This window comes from Notamacropus eugenii, chromosome 1 (assembly GCF_028372415.1).
Source record: "Notamacropus eugenii isolate mMacEug1 chromosome 1, mMacEug1.pri_v2, whole genome shotgun sequence".
Lineage (NCBI taxonomy): Eukaryota > Metazoa > Chordata > Mammalia > Diprotodontia > Macropodidae > Notamacropus > Notamacropus eugenii.
In genome coordinates, this window is record NC_092872.1 from 346301662 (window position 1) to 346328934 (window position 27273).

General features: G+C 42.0%; 1 protein-coding gene across 4 annotated transcripts in view; it reads left to right on the top strand.

Moving 5' to 3' along the window:
* Window positions 1-27273, top strand: part of AKT1 (AKT serine/threonine kinase 1) — a 138569-nt gene that overhangs the window by 86333 nt on the left and 24963 nt on the right. For all 4 annotated transcript variants that reach the window (XM_072630054.1, XM_072630058.1, XM_072630056.1 and 1 more), the window contains 7 exons: window positions 970-1117; window positions 1629-1760; window positions 1907-1972; window positions 7483-7551; window positions 10012-10137; window positions 16664-16792; window positions 24149-24363. In XM_072630054.1, coding sequence (XP_072486155.1) covers window positions 970-1117; window positions 1629-1760; window positions 1907-1972; window positions 7483-7551; window positions 10012-10137; window positions 16664-16792; window positions 24149-24363 — 885 coding nt within the window. The remainder of the gene's footprint in view (window positions 1-969; window positions 1118-1628; window positions 1761-1906; window positions 1973-7482; window positions 7552-10011; window positions 10138-16663; window positions 16793-24148; window positions 24364-27273) is intronic.

The window sequence follows — 27273 nt, forward strand, 5'->3', positions numbered from 1 at the left end:
CCAATTTACAGATGAAGAAATTGAGTCTAGGAGTCCTGAGTTTCAGTACAGGGCTCTTCCTGCCAGCACAGAAATCTCCTCTGCACCATCCCTGGTGGACAATCATTGATCCAACTTTTGCTCAAACACCCGAAGTGGCAGGGAGCTCACTACCCATTCTTCTTCCCCTACTGTTGACCTAATGTTGACCCTACCTTCCAGAGCCCAAATAGAACACATTCATCTTGAGGAAAATTTGAGACCCAGAACTAATCATATTTGCCCTCCACCCCAGTCTGGGAGCAGTCACTCTCTAATTAGATTCCAGAGCGCTCTGTATTTCTCTTACTCACTTAACCACGCCCTGATTTGTAATACATTTCATCTGTATATACATATCCTTTCTTTCTCTGATAAAACTGAGACTTTCAAAAGTAAGGACTGTATCCTCTTGACCTCAAGTCAATGAAATAAAAGTCTCTAATATTTAGAACTGTCCAAAAGTTTAGTGAGGTGTCTCAGGGTAGAGAGTCTCCCATCGCTGGAAGTCATTAAACTATTTGTCAGAGATACTCTAAAGGAGATTCTGGCTTAGGCATAGATTGGACTGGCCTTTATGATCTGGTATAACTGAGATTCTGTCGTTCTGGGATTGTGGCCTCTTCAGCAGCAGCGCCCCCAAAATAGCCTACCACTCGATAAGCATTAATTACATATTTGCTGCGAAGATCAAATGAAATAATATATGTAAAGTGGCTTGAGGACTTTTAAGCACTACATAACTGTTAGCTATGATTCATTGTTATTGTGTAAAATGAATGAGTATTGCCAACATCCAGAGGGGTCAAGCAGAGAGAATTGTATGATCGATGATGAGCTGACTCCTTCCTTAGCTGGGCAGTATCTGGGGTTGGGGGAGGTATTGCCCTGTAGGGGGCAGCAGGTGAGGAAGCCTGGCCTGACCCCTACTCTCTACATGACCCCTTTCAGGGAGGAATGGACCAAAGCCATACAGATGGTGGCTGACAGTCTGAAAAAGCAGGAAGAAGAGATGATGGACTTCCGGTCAGGCTCGCCCAGTGACAATTCTGGGACTGAGGAGATGGAGGTGTCTACGACAAAGCCCAAACACAAAGTGGTGAGGATGGGCCATCTGGGGTGAATGAGCTGTTTCCCCTCAGGCCTTGCCCTGTTCTGCAGCGTTCTGGTTTCCTCTGAGGGGCTTGAGACAAGGATGACTTTGAAAAGTCAACAGTGGCCATACAAATCGTGTTCTTGGCGGCAGACATGAGCACAGTGCCTTTGAAGTCTCTGTCTTAATCTCCCCTCTTGCTTTCCTCTCCAGCCTCATTTTAAAATTTTGAATTTTAAGTTGTTTAATATTTGGTTAGCAACTCTGGTCTCTGGAGAGAGATCTGCCTAGTGCAGTGAAGGCTATCTCAAGGATAGCAGGGACCCTCATCTTGTCCTTGATACACCAAGAGTAGTTTCCAAGGGAGGATCCGTGGCTTTGCCACCTGGCTTTCTCTCTAGAAATATTTTTAGTTGTGGTGCAAGACTCTGTTACATCTTAAACCAGAAGCCCCCTGAGTGCATGCCTTCCTGCTTAGCCAGTGCTGACTCTGTGCCTGTCTGAAATGCCTTTCCAGACAATGAATGAATTCGAATACCTGAAGCTTCTGGGCAAAGGCACATTTGGGAAGGTGATCCTTGTGAAGGAGAAGGCAACTGGGAGATACTATGCCATGAAGATCCTCAAGAAGGAAGTGATTGTGGCCAAGGTGAGCCCAAACAGGAATTGACCGGTCCCAGGGCCATTAGCCTCAGTCACTTGGTCTCTGGGAGAAGGGAGGAAGTAGGGTTCCCATAGGAGGTTTGGAGACACAGTGTGGAAGAGTGATATCCATCTTTGGATCTTGTCTTGCAGGATGAGGTAGCACATACACTTACGGAGAACCGAGTCTTGCAGAACTCAAGGCACCCCTTCCTGACAGTAAGTGTTGAGCTTCTTATCATGAGTTCGGGGGTCATGAAGCCATCTTACGAAAAGCCCCTCCCCACTACCCTACCTAGAGCCAATGATGGACCAAGCTATCTCTTGTCTTCTTTATTGACTTAGGAAGTTTTTGTTTTAGCTTGAAAAACTTTTTAAAAAATTGTATTTTATTTTTCACCAGGTAGATGTAAAAATAATTTTTAACATTAATGTAAAAAACTTTTTCAAAGAAGTTTGATCTCCCCTGCCCCGTGCTTGTCATTTCTTTGTAATGTCTCTACCTTCCCTTCCACTCCGTAGCAAAGATATATAATTAAGAAAAATAAACCCTTACAATGACATATAATTAAGAAAAATAAGCCCTTATATGGCCTTGTCTGACAAGGTACCTCTCTTTCTACACTTCCAAGACGTGTGGGGGTTTTGTTTTGCATCCCCTTCTGTGGAGTCAAGAGCAAGTGATACATTTGATCAAAATTCTAAAGTCAAAGCTGCTTTTAAATGATAATGGCTTGTAGAGGCTTCTGGCTCAAGTGTGGGTTGTGACAGAAAGTCTTTAAGGTACCTTTAGATTCTAGGATTCTGCCTCAGAATCCAAATGGACCATGTGTGAGAGAAAGTGAGTGTGTGTGTGCGCGTGCGAGCGCATAAGTGGGAGATAGAGAGAGAGGGATTGGGACTGATTATGTGGGCTTTATTGAAGACATAGAAACAATGGAAATTTGGGTAGGGAGTCACACTTCCATCTTAGAATTTTCAATAGAGAGGAAGGGAGAATAGGCATAATCTGACCTGCACCCCAGATTTTGAGGAGAGCAGAGTCCACAGAGTTCAGAGGAGGATGGGTAGAATCTCATGGGTAACAATTTTCTACAAGAACATCCGCCTTGGTGGGGTTAGAAACCCTCAAGAATGAAAGTCTGAAGACATAAACATATAATTGAGAAGAGGAGAGGAAAGGTATGTTTGTTGCCTAAGAAGACAGATGTGGATGTACAGGAAACTCGATAACTAATTTAGGCATTTAGTAGATGTGTACAGAATTTAAAAGCAGACTTGGAAGAGACTTGTAAAAGTGTCAGAAATACAAAAACTTACGATGAGCTGGGGCTGCTGAGAAAGAGAAAAAGATTTCATTTCAGGTCCCCCCTGATTAATTCCAGTAATGAATCCATAAACTAGTCTCATTATTTCCAGTTTATACTGGAGATTTCTATTGGGTTGGAACCAGTGACCATGGTTTACATAATCATCATTTCAAATAGTGCGAGGTTGCAGCCAAATTCAGCCATTCAGAGGATTCATTATTTAAACTAATCAGGGCCTAGATATATCTTTTATATATCTAGATATTTCTTTACATATCTATCTTTTATATATCTCAATACATATATGTGTGTGTGTGTATATATATGTATATATACATATATATCTATCTAGATATAGCTTTTATATCTAGATGTAGCCATTATATATCTAGATAGAGATATCTGTTTGGATATAATATAGATAAAATACATATAATAGCTATATTTATAATGCCATACCTGTGTCTAGGTATTTCTCTATTTTTACAATAGATATGTATAGATATAGATATACTGGATTTTAACACTATCGAGGAAAAAAGTTTGAAGAGAGGTCTCTAATGGAGTATACTAAGGATTTGCGTTCAGCCCTGTGCTGTTTCAAATTTGTATCGGTGACTTGGGTAAAGGCATAGATTGTAGATTTAGCAAATTTACCACTGTAAGAAGCTAACAGAGATAGCTAACACATTGAATAAAGGAAGGATGATCCAAAAAAATCTCAACAGGTCAGAAAGATGAGTTGAATCTACTAAGAATTTAATTCTTATTAGACTTAATATGGATTTATGTAGAGGTAAATTTAATGGGAATAAATAATAGGAATAAATAGAAATGGAATTTAAGAACTGTGAAAGGAAATTTCTTTTATTGGGTTAAAGAAACAACAGTCCATAATTATAAGCTAGGGAAAATGGGACCAAATAGCAGTTCCTCTGAGAAAGGTGTTTCATTTGACTGTACCCTAAGTTCCTTATGGGTCAGGAGTACAATATGGCAGCCAGAAAAGCCAGTGGAATCTTAGGCTGTATTCAGAGTTAGAGTTGTCTAGGATCAGGGATGGAGTAGTTGTTTAGCACTGCTCTAGTCAGACAGCATGTGGAGTTCTGCATTCATTTCTAGGTATCCTGTTTTAGGAAAGTCATAGAGAATGTGGAAAAGTATTCAGTAGAGGGGGACCAGGATGGTATGAAGAGTGAAGGAACTTGTAGAGTGTTGACCTGTTTAACTTCGAGGCAACTAGGTGGTACAGTGGATAGAATGCTGGGCCTGCTGTTAGGAGGGCCTGAATTCAAATGGGGCCTAAGACATTTCATGGTTGTGATTCTGGGCAAACCACTTAACCCCTGCCTTCCTCAGTTGTTTCATCTGTAAAATGAGAATAATAATAGTACATTCTCCCTAGAGTTGTTATAAGGATCCAATGAGATAAAGTGCTTAGATCGGACCTGAGCTAAGTAGGTACTTAACAGATACTTGAACTTTTAACTCCTCCCCTAGCGGGAAAGTACAGGACCTGAGAAGTGAGGCCTACACTGGAGCTTGCTTCAAATATCTGAATGGCTTCCAGGTAGAAGAAGAATTAGATTTGTTTTGCCTCAGAGGGCTGGACTGAAACTGTTGGAAATTATAAAGTGGCAGATTTGGGCTTCACATAAGGAAAGTCTTCCTAACAATCCCATTGGTCCTAAGGCTGCTTTGGGAGCTGTAGTGAGGATTCCATCACTAAAGGTCTTCCATTAAAGGTTAGTGGCCACTTTGGAAGGATTTGTAAAGGGGATTCTTGGTTATAAGTTAAACTGGAGAGACTCCAAGGTCCTTCCTTTCCAGTGCTGAGGTTCTATGTATCTGTATGTAATAAGAGTTCATTTTTTTCCCCAAAATTTGTTAATTTATTTGCTTTCTGTTTTCAACATTCGTTTCCATAAGTTTTAAATTTCCCCCCTCCCCTGCTTTCTTCCCTCCCTACTCACAACAGCATGCAATCTTATATGGGCTCTCCATACACATTTCTATTAAATACATTTTCATTATTAGTCATGTTGCATAGAAGAATTAAAACAAATGGGAGAAACCATGAGAAAAACAAAAGAAAAGAGAAAATAGTCTGCTTGATTCTACATTCCAACTCCATAGTGCTTTCTCTGGATGTGAATGGTATTTTGCATCATGAGTCCTTTGGAAATGTTTTAGGTCTTTGCATTGCTGAGAAGGACTAAGTCTATTAAAAACAGTCCTCACACACTGTGGCTGTTACTGTGTATAACGGCCTCCTGGTTCTGTTCATTTCACTCAGCATCAGTTCATCTAAGTCTTTCCAGGTTTTTCTGAAGTCCGCCTGTTCGTCATTTCTTATAGCACAATAGTATTCCATTGCATTCATATACCACAACTTGTTCAGCCATTCCCCAATTGCTGGGCATGCCCTCGATTTTCAGTTCTTGGCCACTGAGTAACTTCTTGATAAATACTTTTCTATTCCATTCTATTCAATAAGCCACTAGTACTATGAAAAAAATTACTAGGGGTAAGGGACATGGGCTTGAGTTCTGACTTCATCACTTAGAACCAGAACTGGGAGGGACCTTGGAAGACCAGTTGGTTTAATTTCATCATTATATGGAGTGGGGCAAACTGAGGCTACCCAGTAAGGAAAAAAGACTTAGTCCAAGGTTACATTCCGAGGCAATGACAAGACCAGGACCCAGGCATCTGGGGCTCCTTCTATCATAAAACATGATTTCCTTTTACTGGCTGTATAACACAGGAAAAATCATTTTTCTTTGCAAAAGCTGCTTCCTCTTCTCATACTATTTACAGTAGCTTTCTCATGGGGTATTATGAAGAAAGTGTTTAGTAACTGTAAGGTTCAGCTATTTTTCAGTCATGTCCAACTCTTTGTGACCCCATTTGGAGTGGTTCTCCTTTTCCTTTTCCAGCTCATTTTACAGATGAGGAAACTCAAACAGAGTTAAGTGACTTGTCCAGGTCACACAGCTAGTCTGAGGCTGTATTTGAACTCATTAAGATGAGTTTTCATGATTCCAGGCCCAGAACTCTCTTATTTTCCCCCAGGAAAGCCATTTATCCCAATTTTATTTTACATTTTCATTCTTTTTTCCCCCAAATTTATTAATTTATTTGTTTTCAGTTTTCAACATTTACTTGCATAAGTTTTAAATTTTCTCTGCCTCTCTCCTCCCTCCCTCTCCAAGACAGCATGCAATCTTATATGAGCTCTACACATTCCTATTAAACACATTTTCATATTAGTCATGTTGCAAAAAAGAATTATAGTGAATGGGAGAAACCATGAGAAAAACAAAACAAAATAAAAGAGAAGGTAGTCTGCTTCATTCTGCGTTCCAATTCCAGAATTTCTTTCTCTGGATGTGGATGACATTTTGCATCATGAATCCTTTGGAAATGTTTTAGGTTCTTGCATTGCTAAAGAGGGCTAAGTCTATCAAAATCAGTCCTCACACACTGGCTGTTTCTGTGTACAATGTTGTCCTGGTCCTACTCAACTTCAGTGAGCATCAGTTCATATAAGTCTTTCCAGGCTTTTCTGAAATCTGTCTGCTTGTCATTTCTTATGTACTTATGTACATTACTTCTTCTCAGTAGTATTCCATTACATTGATATACCACAACTTGTTCAGCCATTCCCCATTTGATGGGTATGCCTTTGATTTCCAGTTCTTGTAGACTCAGCATACTGTACCTCCTAGCTGCCCCAGCTATGAGATTGTTTTGTTGGTCAGTCATATCTGACTATTCATGACCCCATTTGGGTTTTTCTTGGCAAAGATACTGGAGTGGTTTACCATTTCCTCCTCCAGCTCATTTTATAGATGAAGAAACTGAGGCAAATAGGGTTGAGTGACTTTCCCAGGGTCACTCAGCTAGTAAATGTCTGAGGCCAGATTTGAACTCAGGCAGATGAGTCTTCTTGACTTCAGTCCTGGTGCTCTAACCACTGCACCACCAAGCTGCTTTATGTTCAGGGTTTAGCCATAATCAAAAATTCACAGAACTTTACTGAGCTCTCTTTTTTATTTTGCCCTGCGTTCAGTTCACCCATGGAAGAGACAGAAGAGGAGCAGCCCCTGCCTCTGTTCTCAGGGAGTTCATAATCTCTGGGAGAGATCAGATGTACCCATACATAGGGCACCACAGGACAGTGGGCCAATGAGGGCTGGCTACTGAGTTCAGATTTAGATTTAGCAGGACCCAAGATAGAATCCAAGCTTGGCCACTTTTGCCATCTTGGCCACGTTACTTCTGGGCCTTAATTTCCTCATTTATAAAATGGGAGTGGGGGAATGGGAGAGCAGGACCAGGGGAAGGGGAGAGCAGGACCAGCTGGCCTATGATATTCCTTTTCTCTGGAAATGTCTGATCCATCTCTCTTTTTAGGCACTGAAGTACTCATTCCAGACGCACGACCGCCTATGCTTTGTGATGGAGTATGCCAATGGAGGAGAGGTAAGGAGGTCGCAGCCCTGATAGGTAGGGGTATGGATCTGAGACCTGTTGTTCACAGCAGCCAGTATCATTGCCTGCCTGCTGTGGACAGAGCACTGTGCCAGGCACTGAGGGAGATAAAGAGCTCAGATAAGATGCTGTCAGCAGCATCTTATCACCAGTGTGAGACACGCAGATAGCTGTAGTACACAATATTACAGGACAGATGCATTGGAGTGGATTTCCTGACATCTCAGAGGCAGATTATTTATTTCTCATCAAAGGAATCCATCAAGGCTTTGAGGGAAAGGTGGCATATGAGTTGGCCTCTACTAGGAAATCCAGCAGGTAAAGAAGGGGAGGGAAGTCTTTCCAGGCACAGGAAACTGTGTGAACAAAGGCATGGAGGTGAGACAGCGCAGGACCTTCTGGAGCATAAACAACTGGCCTTGGAGTCAAGAAGAAAGACCTGAATTCAAATCTAGCCTCACATACTCATCAGCTCTGTGACTCTGGGCAAGTCACTTCATCTCTGTTTACCCAGTTTCCTCACCTACAAGATGGACATAATACTAATATCCACCTCTTCAGGTTATTGTGAAGATCACATAGCATAATTGTAAAGTGCTTAGCACAGTGCCCGGCACGTAACGAATGCTATCTGAATGTTAGCTTTTATTACTACTACTGCTACTGCTACTACTACTGCTACTACTGCTACTACTACTGCTACTGCTACTGCTACTGCTATTACTACTACTACTGCTTCTACTACTATTAGTATTATTATTATTAACTGTGTGGAGAGAGGATAATTGGAGCTCTTAGGCAGGAATGGCTGACATGTTTCCAGATCATGGAGGAACTTATTACTATGCAGATGAGCTTGTACCTGACTTGGCCATAATGAGCCACAGAATGTTTAAAGCAGAATAATATGGACCAGAATCTGTGCAGGAGGAAAATAGATGGCGTGTGAAGGATAGATTGGTGGGGAGAAAGGGTGGATGCTCTCTGCACTCCCAGCTTCAGAAATGCTTCACTTTCTGATTCTGATTAGCCCGTTTGGTTACAGGAAGCAGTAATACACTGACGATTAATGTGTTAAAATAGAAACTTACCAGCTGTGACTGGGATGTAGTCAGCTCTGTTATCTGTGGGACCATCTTTTATTTTTTTGGATGGTGTTACTTGAGGCATTACCTTCCCTCTCCAACTCCCAGGGGTTTGTTTATAGCCCAAATGGTATCCAGTCAACTTTTTGCCTAGTAAACCTACATGTAAATCAAGGGTGGGGAACCTGCGGCCTTGAGGAGCCTCAAGGCCGCAGGTTCCCCACCCCTGGTCTAAGTTATATACTAGGCTTAGAAATAGGTTAAGGCAACAAGGTGGTATTGGGGCATAGAGCAGTGGACCTGGAGTCAGGAAGACTTAAGTTCACCTCTGGCTTCAGTCACTTACTAGCTGTGTGACCCTGGGCAAGTCACTTTACCGCTTTCTGCCTCAGTTTCCTCAACTGTAAAATAAAGATAATAATAGCGCTTACCTCCCAGGGTTGTTATGAGGATCAAATAACATAATGTTTGTAAAGCACTCAGCGCAGTGCCTGGCATATAGTAGACTTTTAATACGTTTGTTTTCTTCAGAGCAGAATCTGTGGGAAGGAGGAGAAGTAAAGTTTTGTGGTGGAATAAGATCTCCCCTAGGCCCTTGGAGGGTATGTGGAGGGGAATAGTGGTTTGGATCCAGTATATTTTAAAATAAAGCAGACTGTATTGGGGTTTGACCAAAGAACTTCACATTATCAAAATCAATAGATTTTGTGGTATTAGTGGAAAGAAGGTTGGGCATGAAGTTCATGAAACCTGAGTTTACATCTCTGTTATGACACTTAACAGCTTATAGGTTTTTGTTGGGTTTTTTTTTCCAATCTATAAAATAGAGATGATGATACTTGAACTACCAACTTTGTGGAGGAGTTACCGGTTATAAAGAAAGACTTAAGATACTATGGAGATGGGAGTCTTTCCTCCCTTTGTTTAAAAATGGTCAGTTAAAGACAGAGTTTGGTTGCTGCCCAGGAGCTCTCTAGGCGAGAAGGAGGCTTGCCTTCCTAAGCCTCCTGAAGCCAAGTTAATCCTCTTTCTACTATATTCTTCTTCCCAGCATGCTGTGCTAAAGGTTTTTGGGCCTAGGGTTTTAATGCTAATGGTAACTTCCTCTTCCAGGACTCGTTTCTAGCCTAGTTGGTCATTTGTACATTATTTGAATGTACAGAGTACTCTCTCTTCAGCAGGCTCCTCAGGAAAGTTTGAATTGAAATTTTAGTAATTCCTGTACACAAAACTTTGTGTCAAATGGAAAAAGGTAGTGAATGGATCCTATGCCTGACTCAGTGCTGATAATAGGGAAGGCAACCTTTTTGTTCCAAGATCAGGAAAGAGGGCATCAAGCAGGTATAACGAGTCTTTGTCTCCATAGCTTTTTTTCCATCTGTCCCGCGAGCGGGTGTTCTCTGAAGACCGAGCCAGGTTCTATGGGGCAGAGATTGTGTCTGCGCTGGACTACTTGCATTCTGAGAAGAACGTGGTGTACAGAGACCTCAAGGTAGGGAAAACAGCAATTTGGGTCCAGAAAAAAATGGACAGGAACATGTAGTGGCTATCAGGGCCAATCTCTTGACTTTAAAAAGTTATGTAGTGAATTTAGAGGCAGTTTGGGGTAGTGGATTAAAAAATGACCTAAAAGCCAGGAAGATCTAGATTGAAATTCCACTTCTGACACTTACTGTGTGTGCACCCTACTGTGTGACAATGGGGCAAGTCTCTCAACCAGTCTATGCCCCGGGTAGCTCTCTAAGGCTGTAAGTGCAGACAAGGTGCCAATCTGCATCATTAGAGTTTCCTCACCTGGGAAGTCCAGCCTCTATCCTCTATCCTTATCTCTCCATATTAAATATAACCAGATAGAAATAAAATTCCCCTCTTTGATTGTGACCCATTTCCAAATTCTTTGTTTTTCTACTGTATTTTAAAAGATGTTTTATTGATGATCTTCTCTTTTCCAATCCTGTCACATCCTATTAACTTGTCCCCCCTACCCCATACAAACTCTTTCTTGTAACAAATAAGTAGATGTGAGCAAAATGTCATCCCATTGGTAGGTTTGAAAATGTGTCTCATTCCATACCTCTAGTCCATCACCTCTCTGCCATTAGGCAGAAAGTGGGCCTTCTGAAGTCGTGGTTGCCCACTGCATCGCCTAAGTCTGAAGCCTTTCGACTTCAATAATTTGCATGATTGTGGTCATCACGTATTTTGTTCTGCTGGTCTACAGAGCCAGTTACTTGGCACAGGGAGACCTAGAGCCTGGCAGGAGGAAGAAAGAACCCTGAATTTGATGTCCAGTTTTATTGGGGAAAAGTTTGAAGGAGAAAAGGATTAAAGGAAGGAACTGTGAATATTTAGAGGTTTTTGGAATTGTGAAAAATCCCCTTCTTCTCTGGAGGGTGGGATGGGGTAGACTATGGATAGTGAAAGCACTGGCAAAAAGTGATCACTTAGACCTCCCTCTCTGATCCTTTAGCCCCCATCAAAACTCCTGATGCTCAAGGAACACCAAAGAATGGTCCAGTTCCCATGCTGCTTCTCTCAGAGGGGCATATTATCCTGTACCCCAAGACCTCCATGATACCCACTATCAGGTCCCTCCAATCCGAACGCTGACAGGTACCCATGAGGCACAGCTTCTTTTCCCACATTTACCATGTCCGTCCCTCAGTGTCTTCTGTCCATTCCCTTAATGATGCCCCTGTTGGTGAAGTAAAGAGAGGTCAGTAGGGTAGGGCAACTAGAACAGAGCAGAACTACCCATTTTCACTAAGTCCTTTGCAAGAGGACATAAGTGTGGTGGGCAAACACCCTGTTCGGGGCATTAGGAGACAGGGTTTGGGTCTTTGCTCTGTTGCTTGTTGGGTGTGGTAGCATGGGCAAATCAGTTCACCCCTGAACCTCAGTTTCCTTATCTGTATAATGGGAGTAATCCTTGCAACTATCCACTTAGTGGAACTATTTTGAGGAAAATACTTTGTAAAAACTAAAGGTACTTATAAAAATGTGAGTTGTTGTTTATTATGAATCCCAGATCAGCAACTTAATTACTGTGTGACCTGGGGCAAACCCCTCACTTTTTGGTCCTCAGTTTCCCCTACTAAAATTGACCATTAAGTCAAACATAATGGTCCCAAAGTCTTCCATGGCTGTCATCCTGTGATTCCCTAGAACTTCCCTAGAAGAGGGAAGAAGAATTATTGGAGGTGGGATTGGATGGTCAGGAATCATGTAGTTGTTTTGGCCTGTTTTTGCACATAGGAACCTGAGAGTGGGAAGGGATTTTAGAGACTATTGATTGCAACCTTCTCTTTTATGAGGCAGCCAGGTAGTTCAAGGGACAGAGTACTGGACCTGGAGTTAGTAGGACCTGAGTTCACATCCTGTCTCACCGATACACACTCACTTACTGTGTGACCTTGGGCAAGTCATGTAACCACTGTCTTCCTCAGTTTACTCTTGTAAAACAGGGATAATAACAGCACCTACTTCCTAGGATTGTTGTGAGGATAAAATAAGACAATATTTGTAAAGTGCTTTGCAAATCTTAAAATGCTATAAAAATGCTAGCTCTTCATAGCTCTTGGGGCAGCTAGGTCGTGGAGTAGATAGACCACTGGACCTGGAATCAGGAAGTCTCATATTTATATGTTTAAATCTAGCCTCAGACACTTAGTACATGTATGACCCTGAGCAAGTCATTTAACCCTGTTTGCCTCAGTTTCCTCATCTGGTAAGTGAGCTGGAGAAGGAAATGGCAAACCACTCCAGCATCTTTGCCAAGAAAACCCTAAATGGGTTCACAAAGAGTCAGACATGAGTGAAAAAACAACTCAACTCAACAAGTATTAGCTATTATTTTACCAGTGAGGAAATAGAGGTGCCAAAAGGAAGTGACTTCCCCGAAGTCACAGGGCATATCACATGTCAAATATCAGACTCAGAATTGGAACCTAAGCATTCTGCCTCCAATACCGACAGCATCACTGAGCACCCTTTGGAAGGGACCTCAGACGTCCTCAAGGCTAGCCCATACCTAAACACCCACAAGTGGTCTGCTAGCCAGTGCTCCAGTGAGGAGGAATGCACCACTCCACAGGATAACCTTTGCCAATTTTGGACAGCTCTCCTTTTTAGCAAATTTTTTCTTATATCAAATATCTGTTAGCCTGTTCAGTTTCTACCTGTTGTTCCCTAATTCTAAAATAGCTATCATAGCCCGGTAATAAGCTTTTCCTTTTCCATGTTTAACAGCCCCAGTTCCTTCACCTCGTGGCATAGTCTCTGGGCCTTTGACCATTGTAGTCCTCTACCAACTCTCCAACTTCTCTGTAGCCTTCCTAGAATGGGGCCTCCAGAGCCCATCCCAATGCTCAGAGTCTTAGCGTCTCTCACCTTTCTAGTCCTGGATCCTGGTACATTGGGACTTTTTAGCTACCATTGTTGACAGACAACTGCCGTCTAGCTCATTTTGTCCTTGTGAAGCTGATTTTTAGAAGCCAAATCTCTCTTATTTATCTCTGTTAAATCTCATTGTCTTAGGGTCAGCTTGATGTTCATAGGGTTGTAGATTTAGAGTGGGAAGGTCCTATTAGATCTCTAGTTTCACCCTCTGTTCTAGCCTGTCTTTCAGCATGTTGTAGGGGAAAAAGCATGATGGTTTTAGAAGACTTGAGTTCAGATCACTGATCGTGTGACCTGGGGCAAACAACTTTCTCTGGGCCTCAGTGTTCCTCACTGTAAAATAAGGGGGTCGAATGATATGAACTCTAAATCCTAAAACCACAGAATATCTTCTTTTTTAATCCTGACATCCGATGGGTTAGTTATCCTGCCTACCTTTTTGTTTCCCTCAGATTTAATAGATGTGCCATCTACGTCTTTATCCTAGTCATTCATAAAAGTATTAAATAGCATGAGGTCAAGAGCAGATCTCTGGGGCACTCCCTTACCCCCTTCCTCCAAGACTGACATTGAACCATTAGTTTGTAACCTATCTAACTGTACCATCAGCTATCTTACATCTCTCCTTGTTGATAAGAATAACACGAGAGACTTGGTCAAATCCTTTGCCAAACTCTAGGCTAAAGTGTACAGCCTTCCCTTTATCTGCCATGATATTGATCATGAGATTAGAGGAGATGAGGTTAGTCTGGCATGACCTATTCTTCAAAAAAAATGATGTCTTATAATAATAATGTATCATTTATATAATAATATAGCAGTAAGAACAATAATATAGCATTTATACAGTGCTTTCAGATTTGCAAAACATTTTACATGTTATTTCATTTGATGCCTACAACAGCCCTATGAAGTAGGTTTTATTATTATCCCCATTTTACGGCTGAGGAAACTGAGGGAAATGGAGTTTAAGTCACTTGCCCAGAGTTACACAGCTGAGTGTCCAAAATAGGATTCATACTCATATCTTCCTGACTCCCACATACCACACTCAGCCCCCTCCTCCACCTAGCTGTCTCTGTTTTTTACATAACATTTCCCCCCCTTTTTCTAAATCCAACCTCCTTTGTGACAAGGGAAAAAAATGAAGCAAAACATCTGATACTATCAGAGACTCTCTGACAATGTCTTTGCATATAATAACTTGTTCTGTTAGCTCCCTACCTCTCTAACATGATGGGGAAGAAAGATATATTTGATTATTTTTTCCTCTGGGACTTTTGTTAATTTTTCCTTCACTCCAAATTCAGCTTCTTTTTAGTGATCTTTTTTGTTTGCCTTGTAATCGTTGTATAAAGTATTTTCTTAATTTTGCTTGTTTTCTTCTGAATCAGTTCATGCAAATCTTCCACGGATTCTATGAATTCCTTGTATGTCTCATTTCTTACTACATAATAATATTCCATTACATTCAAAACCGTTTTTTTTTTTTTAAAACTGTTCCCCAGTCAATGAGCAGTTGGTCTGTTTCCAATGCTTTGCTGCCACAAAGAATGCTGCTGTTAAACATTTGGGCATAGACTGGACCTTTGTTTGTCTGCTTCCTTTGGAGTATAAGTCCAGTAGGATAGCTGAGTCAGAGAGTAGGAATGGTTTACTTTTCTACATAATTTCCAATTGAAATCTGTAACGGTTGGGCAATTTGTGGTAATCCCCTCTATATTTTGGACATCAAAATACTTCTGGATTACCAGAAATATTCAGTGTAACAGTCTCCCACTCCTCCCATTCAGTAGTTTTCTTCTTATCTTAGCTCCCTTCCTATTCCACTGAGACCAACTTGCCTTGTAGGTTCCTATTAGACCACTGGATTCTGCCTGTCCTTTCTGTGAACTCTTTGAAATCTGCTTTCCTAAAACCTAGATTGGATATCAGATTTGTGTGTCACTCTTTGTTCTCCTTCTCTGTCAAAATTCTAAGATGGAAATCCCCCCCCCAGGTTCCCATCGTTTTTATGTCAATCAGTTCCTCCTTCTTGGTGAGAATAAGGTCACGAATAGCAGTTCCTCTTATTATTTCTTCCACCTTTAGAAGGATGCAATTAGACAAGCTGAGAACTCATTACCTACCCTCCTTGGAGAAGAGCGAGGGAGAGAACTGTGACTGATATCCAGCTAAGTGAAGTTCCCCATCACTAGATTGTACCTCAGTGCTATGCTTGTGGTCTCCAGTATACTCCAGTGACAATACTGATTCTGTTACCTCTGTTGATCTTACCCCAAAGGCTTGTCCCTGGGTTTCCCTCCTCTGGTTCCTGAATCTCTTCTGGAGTTTATCTTTTTAAATATGTACTGCTATTTCTTTATTAAACATAAATTTTTGTTTTGTTGAATATTTCCCAATTACATGGAAAAATATTTTAATATTAATTTTAAAAAATTTTGAGTTCCAAACCTCTCTCCTTCCCTCTACTCCACTGGCCTCCTGGATCTGGTATCGATTGTATACTGCTATTTTGAGCCCTTTCCTCTACCCTACCTCCCTTCCTTGCCCATTTTTACCCATCCTGTTATTTTTAAGTAAGGTATACACTTTTAGAGCTATATTCCACTCATGGATCTTCACTCACCAATTGTCAATGATACCTATCAGTCCTATCTGCCTCATTATGTTAGGGTGTCTCATTCAGCTTACTTGCTACTCATTCTTTGTGCATTTCTATATAGGCATCTGAGGTCAAGGCTATTTCTTTCCTTGGATTTTGTCTCTTCTTAATTTCTGGGCATCTCTTCTTCCTATACACATGTCTGCTGTCTTTCATGTCTGGCTTGTAGATGTCCTTAGATTGTTCTTTTTTTCCTCTCCTTTCTTCCTTTCTTTTCATTTTAAATCCTTTTAAATTATATTTGTAAAACACACAAATGTGTTTTTACCAGGCTTTATTAGACGCACTCCATCCCTGGCCCAGAGATGAGCTCATGATTTCTATAACCCAAGGAACTTTTTGAGTCCATTTTTGCAAATTATTCAGTAACTCTTGCATATATTTCCTGAGTTTTGTGCTCTCTGCTTTTGGAGAGTCAGAGAAGGAAAAGACTTGATCCTGTGTTAAGGGGGCACCTAATTTAGTAACTAAATAAGACAGTAACAAAAGGCAAGGTGGAATTGGGACCAGAGAAAGTGGATGTCCCTACGGTGGTAGGGGGGTTGAGGAAGAAGGACCATCCTGGATTAAAAGGGTGGGATATGTAGGGAGACTTTTTCCCTGTAGTTTTTTTATTCTCAAGTAAGTGGTAATTTCCTCATCTATCTTTGCCCCTGGGCAAAAAACCTTGCTTTTTATTGCCTAAGGGTGAGTAACTAGGTTTCTGTGAGAAGAGTTCCTTGCCTGGGAATCAGGAGATTTGGGATTCTAGCCACAATTCTGCCAACTAATTAGGCTGGTGACCTTGGGTAAGTGCCCTTTCTGGGCTTCAACTCCCTAAGTAAAACAGGGTGGGGTCGGAGTCAGCAAGTGCTCACATTCTCTGTTCTGAAGCCCCATCTCTGATGTTCTGTGTTCACTTTGGTCCATATCTATCATTCTAACTCTGCTCTTGATTTGGACTTCTCCTGCCCAGTTGGAAAACCTCATGCTGGACAAAGATGGTCACATCAAAATCACTGACTTTGGTCTGTGCAAGGAGGGGATCAAGGATGGTGCTACAATGAAGACCTTCTGTGGGACTCCGGAATATCTGGCCCCTGAGGTAAGTTTATTCTATCTCCTTGCCCTGGCTGAATCATTTTTATGGGTCTCAGTTTCCCCACTTGTAAAGTGAGGGGGTTGGATGAGCTCCAGTACGCTGTGATGTGCACATGGGAGATAAGCTGTCTTTTACCACCCTTTGTATAGGTGTTTAATAAATGCTTATTGACTGACTGATTTCTAGGCTAGTGGCTTTGTGTTCCAGCTCAGTTTTACTGGGAGATTTGTACCTTTGATAAATATTTGTTGAGCCTAATGTGTGTAGAACATTGTTCCGTGTTGGAGGAGATTCAGGATTTAGATGAGTTCAGATACATTCTGTTGTTAAGAAGATCCTACTCCGGTATGATCTTGGTTCCATATCATCCTTCAATGACCCATGGTTAGAGATTACTTCTCAGTGTCTCACTAAAGGAATATATGCTATCAACTAAACCCATTTCATTCGTGTGTGTGTGTGTGTGTGTGTGTACGTACACACATATATGTATATATATACACATATACACACATAATTTTTTCTCTAATTACATGTAAAAACAATTTTAACGTCCTTTTTTTTCAGATTTTGAGTTCCAAATTCCCTCCTTCTCTACTCTGTCATTCAACACATATCTCCATGTAAGTCATGCTGTGAAAAAAAGCACAGAGACCCTTCTCCTCCCAAGAAAAATAAAGAAAAAGTATCTTTGATTTGCTTTCAGTCTCCACCAATTCTTTCTCTGGAAATGGACAGCACATTTCAAAATTGTCTTATATCATCGTGTTGCTGAGAATAGCTAAGTTATTCACAATAGATCATCGTACTGTTGCCACTCTGTATAATAGTCCTCTGGTTCTGCTCGTTTGGCTTTGCATCAGTTCATGTAAGCCTAGGTTTTTCTGAGAGCATCCTACTTGTCATTTCTTTTAGCATAATAATATTCCATCACAATCACATATCCCAACTTGTTCAGCCGTTCCCCAGTGGATGGACATCTCCTTCAATTTCCAGTTCTTTGCCACTACTAAAAGAGCTGCTATAAATAACCCGTTTCCTTTTATAGGAAACTGAAAACATTTGCTAAGCACTCTGGGTATAAATACCATGGAGAGGCCAAAAGGTTGCTCTAATCCTACTCGTAGCTTTCTCCTTTCTCACTTAAGTAATACCCTTCCCTTTTTAAAAAGTTTGTTTTGTTCTGATGTGACAGAACTTCCCAGCAAGCCTCCTTCCACAATATCCCCCAGCTTCCGTCCTAAGATGTGTCTTGATTTTGAGAGTATGGTGCTAACATTAACTTTGTATCTGATCGGAGTTTGGTTGTCCTTCATTGTTGTGGCTGTTATGTCTAGGTACATAGTTACTGCTTATATTGGTAGTTCTGCTGCCCTCTCTCTGCAACATTTCAAAGTTTTCCTGGGTTTCTCTGATTTGTTCATTTTTGTCATCCCTTATTATTCACATACTAAAGTTTCAGCAATTGCCCCATCCTTGGTTACAGATTTTGTTTTCAGCTTTTTTGTGTGTATTCTCTTGAGAGGAAGGATTGCTTTTTGCTTTTTTGTGTGTCCCCAGTGCTTAACATAGTGCTTGGCACACAGTAGGTGCTTAATAGTTGCCTGTTGAATGACTGTTACAGATAATGGTGCTCTGAACATTTTTGTACGTTGGGGTTTCTTCTTGCTGTCAGTAACCTCCTGGGATAGACCCAGGCCCAGTACTGGAATCTGTGGGTCAAAGGGTATGAACAATTTAGTAACTTTTCTTGTGTAATTTCAAATTGTTTTCCAGAATGGTTGAACCAATTCAAAGCTCTACCAGCAGGGAATTAGCATGCCTGCCTCTAGCCCCTGTGACATGATGTTTTTCATGTTTGTTAAACTTGATAGACGTGAGGGTTGTTTTAATTTTAGTTTTCTCTGTTTATTAGTGATTTTGAATATTTTTTTCAAGCGGCAATTGGTAATTTGCATTTCTTTTCTTTTTAATTGTTTATATCCTTTGGCCACTTGTGTATTGAAAAACGGCTCTCAGTCACATAAATAATCATCAATCCCCTAGAAATTTTGGATGATAAGAGCTTTTTTTTTTTTTTTTTTTTTACTGGCTCTCTCTCAGTCATGAGCTCTGTGTGTGTGTTTTTCCTCTTTGGGTTTACTCATTCCTTTTTGGTGAATTAGCTCTGTATTGGGTGCTGGGAACCTGGCATAACTTAGGTAGAACAAAAAAGGGTGATAAAATGCAAACACAGAAAGTGATAATTTACAGTGTTACAAGATTAGTACATTGATGAGCTGTAAAAAAATGCTTGTAAGATCCAAGGGAAGCAGATATTATGATGGAACGACTCTGGGAAGGCTTCCTGTAGAGTGTGGCATTAGATTTGGACTGTGAAAGATTAAGAATTCATTGGGTGGGAAGGGAGGGAATGTCAGGGTGTCTACCTTGGAAGGTAGTGAGCTCCCTATCCCTAGAGGTGTTTATGAAACGGTTAGGTGACATCTACTTCCTTCCCCCAATAATCAAATCTAGCCTCATACATTTATTAGCTGTGTAATTTTGAGCAAATAACTTTAGCCTCTGTTTGCCTCAGTTTCTTCCTCTGTAAAATGGGCATAATAATAGCACTTACTTCTCAGGATTGTTGTGAGGATCAGAAGAAAATATTTGTAAAGTGCTTAGCACAGTACCTGGCACATAGTAGGGGAAGGCCATCTAACACACTGTGGTCCCTTACCAGTATCTGACTTTTGACTTTGTCCTGGATAATCCGCCCTTTACTCAAGGTGACTGAACTAAAAGGGCTGATCTCTTTTGGCATCTGGATCAGTTGCTTCTCCTGTATCACTTTAGTCCCCCCTAGGGAATAAATTTTGGCAGTCCAGTTTTCTGTGTCCTAAGACCACAGTCCCAGCACTTTGTTCACCCTCATCATCGTTGGCTCACGGCCACCGGGAATCTCCCATGTGGTGCCTTTATTTCCCATTCCCTGCTTCCACTTACAGTAAGGTGGCTTTGCTACCCTCTCTGGAGTCTAAAGTTCTCCTTCTTTCAGATGAAGGAGTTGAATTTGATTGTGCCTAAAGTCCTTTTTCCTCTCTGGGATTTAATTTTCCCATTTGTAAAATGACACCATTGACCCTTTGAGCACTGAGATTCTACCTTCTGTGCTTGCTGGCTTGTCTTAAATTGGGTTTGCAAAGGGACATGCTGTTTCACTTATTCACTGCCCCGATCACCTTCTGGTCTGGAAATTGTTAGCTAATGTTATTCACATTCTGGCCTGCTCTAATTGTGAGGAAGATTTGAGCTATCCGGAAGCGAGATGGGCTGATTCAGTAGGTGGTGAGTTTCTTGTCACTGGAAGTATTCAAACACAGGGAGGATAACCACTTATTTGTCAGAGGTATTGTAGAAAGGGATGTTTGCTCAGATATGGTTGAAATTGTCTGATTCTGCGATCTTAGCTCTGTCCCGATGCTTCCTAGCCTCTCTTGAGCCCTATAGAAATGTGAATATTTGTTAATCATACCCATAGGTCTTTGAGAGCACTAGGAAAAGGTTATTACTAGAATTCAGTAGTGGGCAGAACAAGGAACAATGGTGGGAAGATAGTGGGAGGCATTTTTTGTCTGGATGTAAAGAAAAAAATTCTTACTATTAGAACTGTGTTGGAAAGTAGACCACACCACCTGACTTCAAAGCACCACCTGATCTTCAAACAGAGGTCAGGTGGCCGCTAGTTGGGAACATTCTAGAAGAAAAGATTTATCGTGCTTGATTATAAGTTGGGCTAGAGGTTTCTGGGATTCCTCCTAACTCTGAGATACTATTTATCCCCATTTTATAGGTGGTGAAACTGAGGCCCAGAGAAAGGAAAGTGACTTGCCTTTGATTTTTCATGGCAGATCCAAGACTATCCTTTTTACTGATCTTTCTAGAAAGGCTATTTTTGAAGGGTTAGGGGGGCAGGGAGAGTTCTGTTACCCCAGACATTACAAATTGAACCTGCCTCACGGGAAGAAATAGATTAAATTACATGGAAAGTGACCTTCCAAATTTCAAATTCGATGATCTTCTCAGTTTCTATGCAACAGACATTTTTAAAGCACATGCTATCTGCAGGAAAATTAAAAATAAAAGGACCCTCACGGACTTTACAATCTATTTAGGAATATAAGACGTATACTTAAATAACTATAGAATGAGAGGAGAAGGTTCTCAGAGGTCAGCCAGTCCAGCCCCAACTCAGGCAAGAGAAGAGTCTCTTCTACCAGAGTACCCAGAAGTCATCTTCTGGTCTCTGTTTGAGGTTCTCCATTGAAGCAGAGCTCACCTACGGAGTCACAAAGCAGACCCTTGCACTTTGATCATTAGGAAGGTGTTCTTTCACATGGTGATTAAATCTGCGCCTCTAATTTTGCTCGTTCTGCCCTCTGGGGCAAAGCAGAGCCAATCTACCCCTTCTTCCCTATGACATTTCTTCAAATATTTGAGGACAGCTGTCTCATCCCCATGCAATGCAGTACAACCAAGTATGTATCCTATAGCCTAGAAATAAAATATGTGAATTAGAAGGTGATAAATGCTGAAGTTCATAGTAATTTGAGAAGTTTGAAAAAGGAGAGATCAAGTCTAGTTAGGGGAATCAAAAGGTTTGGTGGAGTTTGTGGCACCTGAGATGGGTTTTAAAAGAAGGATCTCAGCAGGTGGAGGGAGGGAGGGTCAGATGAAACATAGGGGATGGTGTGAGCCAAAATGTAGAATTAGAAGCTGAGGGAATCACAGAATTAGGAAAAGGGCATCGCTGTGAAAGCCAAGGGAAGAGGGGATTCCTTGGAAGAATCCTATAGGAAAAGGTATAGGGGGAGTGGGCTGTCTTGGGGTTTGGGGGTGGGTATGTGTGTGTGTCCCCAAATGTGTCAATGTTTGTCACCGTGTAAGTGCATGGCTGGTCTTATGTTGGTGTGAGGAGGTAAGCGTATCAAGACACAAGGCATGTGTCATTGTGCGTGTGAAAGAGGAGAGGTGTGGTTGTGCCTCCCTGGAAAGGGAGTGGTGTAAAGGTGTATGTGGTGGTAGAACTGTGGAACATAGTTGTGCATGTGATTGTGTGGTTGTGATTGTGTCTGCTTGGGGAGATAGCATGGTTGTCCTTGCACTTTAAAGGTCTGGGGAATATTAGGAGAGGCCATCATTCAAAGAGTTAAGAGCCACAACTCTGATCTCTTGGTAGGCCGACTCAGACTCTGGGAATCTAGGAATCCCAGTGGGGAGAGGCTGGGCAGCTGTGTTGGTCTGTGTTTTCTGGGCAGCTGCAGTGACAGCTGTCCTATTAGGGTGAATTACCCAGAGAGGCTGTAAATAGACCTGAGGCAGGGGGTGGGAGGGAAAAGGCAGAGGGACCCGTAACCTGATCCCCAGCCCCAATCTTCCGAGAAGCAACGTGGGGCCTGCCCCGTGCCCCAAGTGCTCAGTGATAGACTAGGGAGAGCTATACCAGGGTCTTCATGGGCCCCTCTATCAAATCACCTTGTAGGATTTAGAACTAGAAGAAACATTAAAAACTCACTTTTCTTTTCATGTCACCTTCATTTCTAAATTGAATATATCTCCTCCCCCCTCCCCCCCACTCCCAGTGATCCATCCCCTATAAAAGAAAAGAATGGAAAGCAGTTGAGTGACATCAGTCAGCACATTAGCCATGTCCAGCGGTATATGCAGTATTCCACATCCATAATCCCTCACCTCTACAAAGAAGGGAAGGAAGTGTTTCTCTTCTCCAGGGCCAAATTTGGTGATTATAATTACATAATATTCAATTCTGTTTTTATTTTATTCTTTCCTTTTTTGTTATCATTCTAAACTCTTCATTTTATAATCAGAAAAATGGACCTAGGAAAGGGAAGAGACTTGTCCAAGGTCCCACAGATACTGCTTGGCAGAAATGAGATTAGAATCTAGGTCTGCTTCATTCTGCACTCCAGCCATCTGAACCCAGAGAGTTAACCCAGGAAGGGATAATGAAGAAAGTTAGTGAGCTCCTTGGCACTTTAGTGGGAAAGACCACTGGACTAAGAGTCTAGAAGTTCTGTTGCTTATAGGTTATGTGGTCTTGGGCTATCCTTTCCCCAAACCCTCTACTTCATTATTTTTATGAGAAGACTGTTGGACTAGGATCAGGGGCCTTGAGACTACATGTGGTCCACTAAGTCCTCAAGTGTGGCTCTGTACTTGAGGACTTAGTAGACTACCTATAGCCTCAAGGCCACAGGTTCCCCACCCCTGGAAAAGGTGACAGATTCTAAGTTCTCTTTCAGCTCTGCTATTCTCTTTTCTATTCTTTGTCACTAAAACTGTTCAAAGAAAAGCTAGATAACCCCTGCCAGAAGACTGTGTCAGGAATTCCTATATGTGAGAGGTTGAGCTGGAGCTCTCGCTGTTGTAAGGGGATGAGCTTCCCATCTCTAGAGGTATTTGAGCAGAAGATGGGTGACTTTCAGTCAAGGCGATAGAGAGGATTCTTGGGAGGCTGGATCAGAGGTTTCTTTCTAACGATTCTGAGTCTAAAACATTGGAAATTAATTTCTTTCTGTGTAAATATTACCTTTCGTATTGAAAGGGCCCAATTGAAGAATTTCATTTATGCCTCATGGCCACCTACTATCTTTATACATAGAGTACTTCCCAAAGCTGTTTCTCAGTAATAGTTGTAGTAACAAGGCCTGGTTTTAGCAAACACCTTACTCACTGTAGTCTTACAAGGTAAGTAGTAAAAGCATTAGTAAAAGCATTTTATTGATGAGGAAACTGAGTTTGCTGCTTAAGTCCAGGTTCACCCAACTCATAAAGGTCAGTGCTGGGAATTGAACCTCTATCTCTCCATGCCCAACATTCTTTCCGCTCCACTGTATTCTGTACTCTGTCCCTCTGTTATCGCTGTTAATCCTCATGACAGCTGTGCAAGGCTTCCCAAGGACAGTTCGATCCACCCTCCACCTTGGCCCATCCCCCTCAACAATTGCCTAGTAAAATGTAAACTCCTTGAGAGCAAGGACTGTTTTGTCATTTATGCCTTTTTATCTACAGTACATTGTACAAAATAGGTAACTGGTAGATTGACCGACGGGTTATAGAGAAGGAAACTTAGTGGGGCTGTCACAGACCAGGCTGGCCTCATTCTGTACTTCTCGCAACCCGGTGAACCCAGAGAGTTAACCCAGGAGGGGCTAATGAAGAAATGTAGTGAGCTCCTTGGCAAGGTACCATAGTGGAAAGCCCCTTGGACTGAGTAGAGAGGTTGGGGGTTCAAGTCCTAACTCTGGAATCTTTTTGTCTGTAGCTGACACTCACTCTTGACCCCCTGCCCCACAGGTGCTGGAGGACAATGACTATGGACGGGCAGTGGACTGGTGGGGCCTGGGAGTGGTGATGTATGAGATGATGTGCGGTCGGCTACCCTTCTACAACCAGGATCATGAGAAGCTGTTTGAGCTGATCCTTATGGAGGAGATCCGATTTCCCCGAACGCTCTCCCCGGATGCCAAGTCTCTTCTGTCGGGGTTGCTGAAAAAAGACCCCAAGCAGAGGTAAGCAGGGGCTGCAGGCCATGGGGCCCAGCAGGGATGGGTGTGCAGTGGGTGTACAGGGGCTAGTTCCGATCCTTCCACCAATTGACTGCATGAGGGTAAGGAAGGGGGATGCTTGTTGATAATCGCTGCTTTTGAGGATCAGTCATCCCCTGTATTAAGTGTCTCATGTAGGAGAGCCATTATGTGCTAAGTGGTAGGAACACATGGACAGAAGTGAAATAATCTGGTGGGAAATTGATTATTGTGTGTAGAAGGGATTAGACCTGATCTCTTTGGCCCAGGGGTAGCTAAGTGGCACAGTGGATAGAGTGCCAGACCTGGAGTCTGGAAGACTCTTTTTCCAGAATTCACATCTGACCTCAGATGTGAAATACTTACTAGCTGTGTGACCCTGGGCAAGTCACTTAGCCCTGTTTGCCTCAGTTTCCTCATCTGTAAAATGAGCTGGAGAAGGAAATGGCAAACCACTCCAGTATCTTTGCCAAGAAACCTCAAAAGGAGTCAGAGAGAGTCACATATAACTGAAAAATGTCTGAATAACGAACAAATAGTTGCTTCTCAATTGAAATTCTGTAAGTTATAGGGATGTAGGTTTCATTTCAGTGTAAGGAAAAGAGATGGGAACTGGTACTGTGATTTTATTAGTATAAGGAGCGCCCAGCTGAGGATACCCCGTTGGTGGAGGGGTTGACTTACAGTCATATAGAGTTGCCTAGAGCAGTGGTGTCAACACTCAGATAGAAACAGGAATCTCTAAACCATATGTAAAGATCCCTGCTGATTGCATCTTGCCTTAGAAAACCACATATTAGCATTATCTGTGTTCTATTATATTTTTATTTATTTTATTAAATATTTCCCAATTGCATTTTAATCTGGTGCCAGAAGCAGAGTCTGACAGCTGTGGCCTAGAACGCTGAGAAATTAAGGGACTAGCCCGAGGTCACAGCGCTCATATTTGATGTTAATCAAACTTGAACCCGAGCCTTTCATGGCTTTGACTCTAGTTCTCTGTGAGTTAACCTCATGCTGTCTCTCAAAAGGCAAAATTTCTAAAAATTAGAGCTATTCCAAAATAGAATGTACCACCTCAGTAAGTAGTGAGCTCCCTGTTACCCCAAGATAACATTATCTAAGCCAAGATTAGATAGCTTCCTCTCAGGGAGATCATTGAAGAATTTCTTTATGGAAAAGTTGGACCCGAGAAATCTTTAGTCCCTCCTAAGCTTGAGATTCTGAGATTCTATGATATGTAGTCTATGGGGCATGCCCCAGGTGGCATGCAGTGGGCAACATTGTGTGATACTTAGCAGCTATGGGCAGAAGTTCTACCCCAGCAAGTTCTTCTGTCTCAGGGGCTTATTATGCAGAGCCCTGGTCTCTGTTGGACACGTTTTCTCCTCTGTTATCACCAGCTCTGGTCATTAATAATAGCAGTTACTTATATTTCTTAGTACTTTCTGGTTTATAAAATGTTTTCCTCATGATGGCCCTTTGAGGGTAGGAAGTGAAAAATAATATCTGCTCCAGATGAGTGGGATAACTTGGCCAAGGTCCTCGATACTCGTAGTGAGTGTCAGAGCTGGGATTTGAACTCATATCTCCTGATTCCGAGTCTAGATCTCTCCTATTACCATACTCTCGGGGTCTGGAAGGCAAGATCACACTTGATTCTGTGGGTTTTGAGCTCCCTTGCATTCCCAGAAATCAATCTTCTGTAAACTTTAGAGGGGCAGAGTCTCTAGGATTGGTCTTGTTTTGTCCAAGATCACACAGGAAAGCTCCATCACAGGGGAGGTTGGCATCATCTCCCTTTTTCCCCTGGAAGCATTCTCAGCATGTCTTCTAAGGAGTCTTCTAATGCCCAGGCCAGGTCTGCCCCTACTGTGTGCCCAGCCAGTGCCCTGAGAAGCAGCCCAGCTGCATCTAGTGTTCAGTCCTCCCTACCCTCAGGGAGCGCTTGCTGTATAATTGCCTCTATAGTTAGTAATAAAAATAAATCCTGCTTTGATCCTTATTATATGGAGGAAGGAACCACGGGGTTCTCAGAGTTGTTCCAGGAGAGTAGAAAGTCAGATCACTGAAGCTAGAAAGGATTCAGATATGGGCTTGTGACAGTCCTTGGGTTTCTTGACCAAGGACCCAGATAAGCCAAGTAGGGAAGGCGCATCGTTAACAGATTAACCCCAGGGTACCGAGTGTTTTTGGCCACAACCAACGTAGAAGGTAACCTGCTAACTCAGAGTGAGCCATTGGTGGAGAGAGTGCCAACTCCAAAGTAATCAGCTCTTTGAAGTATAGAAGAAATAATGTAATAAAGGCTGACTAGGGTGTGGGTAGGAAGATAGCCTGAGGGATCTGGGGAGAAGAGGTTAAGCAGACAGGGACTCTGCACACAGATTACCTACTTTCTAACTGGGAATAGGAATTGTTTAGAGCAGGCCGAGACACAGAGCTCCCGTGTTAAATTATGAACCTTTCTTGTACTGATTTAGTTTGCAAAGTTCCAATTTACATATACTACCTTGTTGACACAGCTGTTTTATTAGGTGAGGTTAACCTGGAAGTTGATCATGGACTTTTGAAACCTGCGGCCAGAATCTCAGAGCTGAAAAAGAGCCCATAGGGCTTATAGTGCATTGAGTATGGTGAAAAGGGCATTGGATTTGAAATACCCAGGGATGGAATCCCAACTCTGCCGTTTGCCCCCTCTGTGACCTGGGGCAAATCACTTAATTTTGGAGGGCCTTGATTTGATGTTGTGTCATTTCAGTTGCATCCCACTCTTCATGACCCCATTTGGGGTTTTCTTGGTAAAGATATTGGAATGGTTTGTCATTTTCTTCTCTAGCTCATTTTACAGATGCAGAAAACTGAGGCAAACAGTTAAGTGACTTGCCCAGGGTC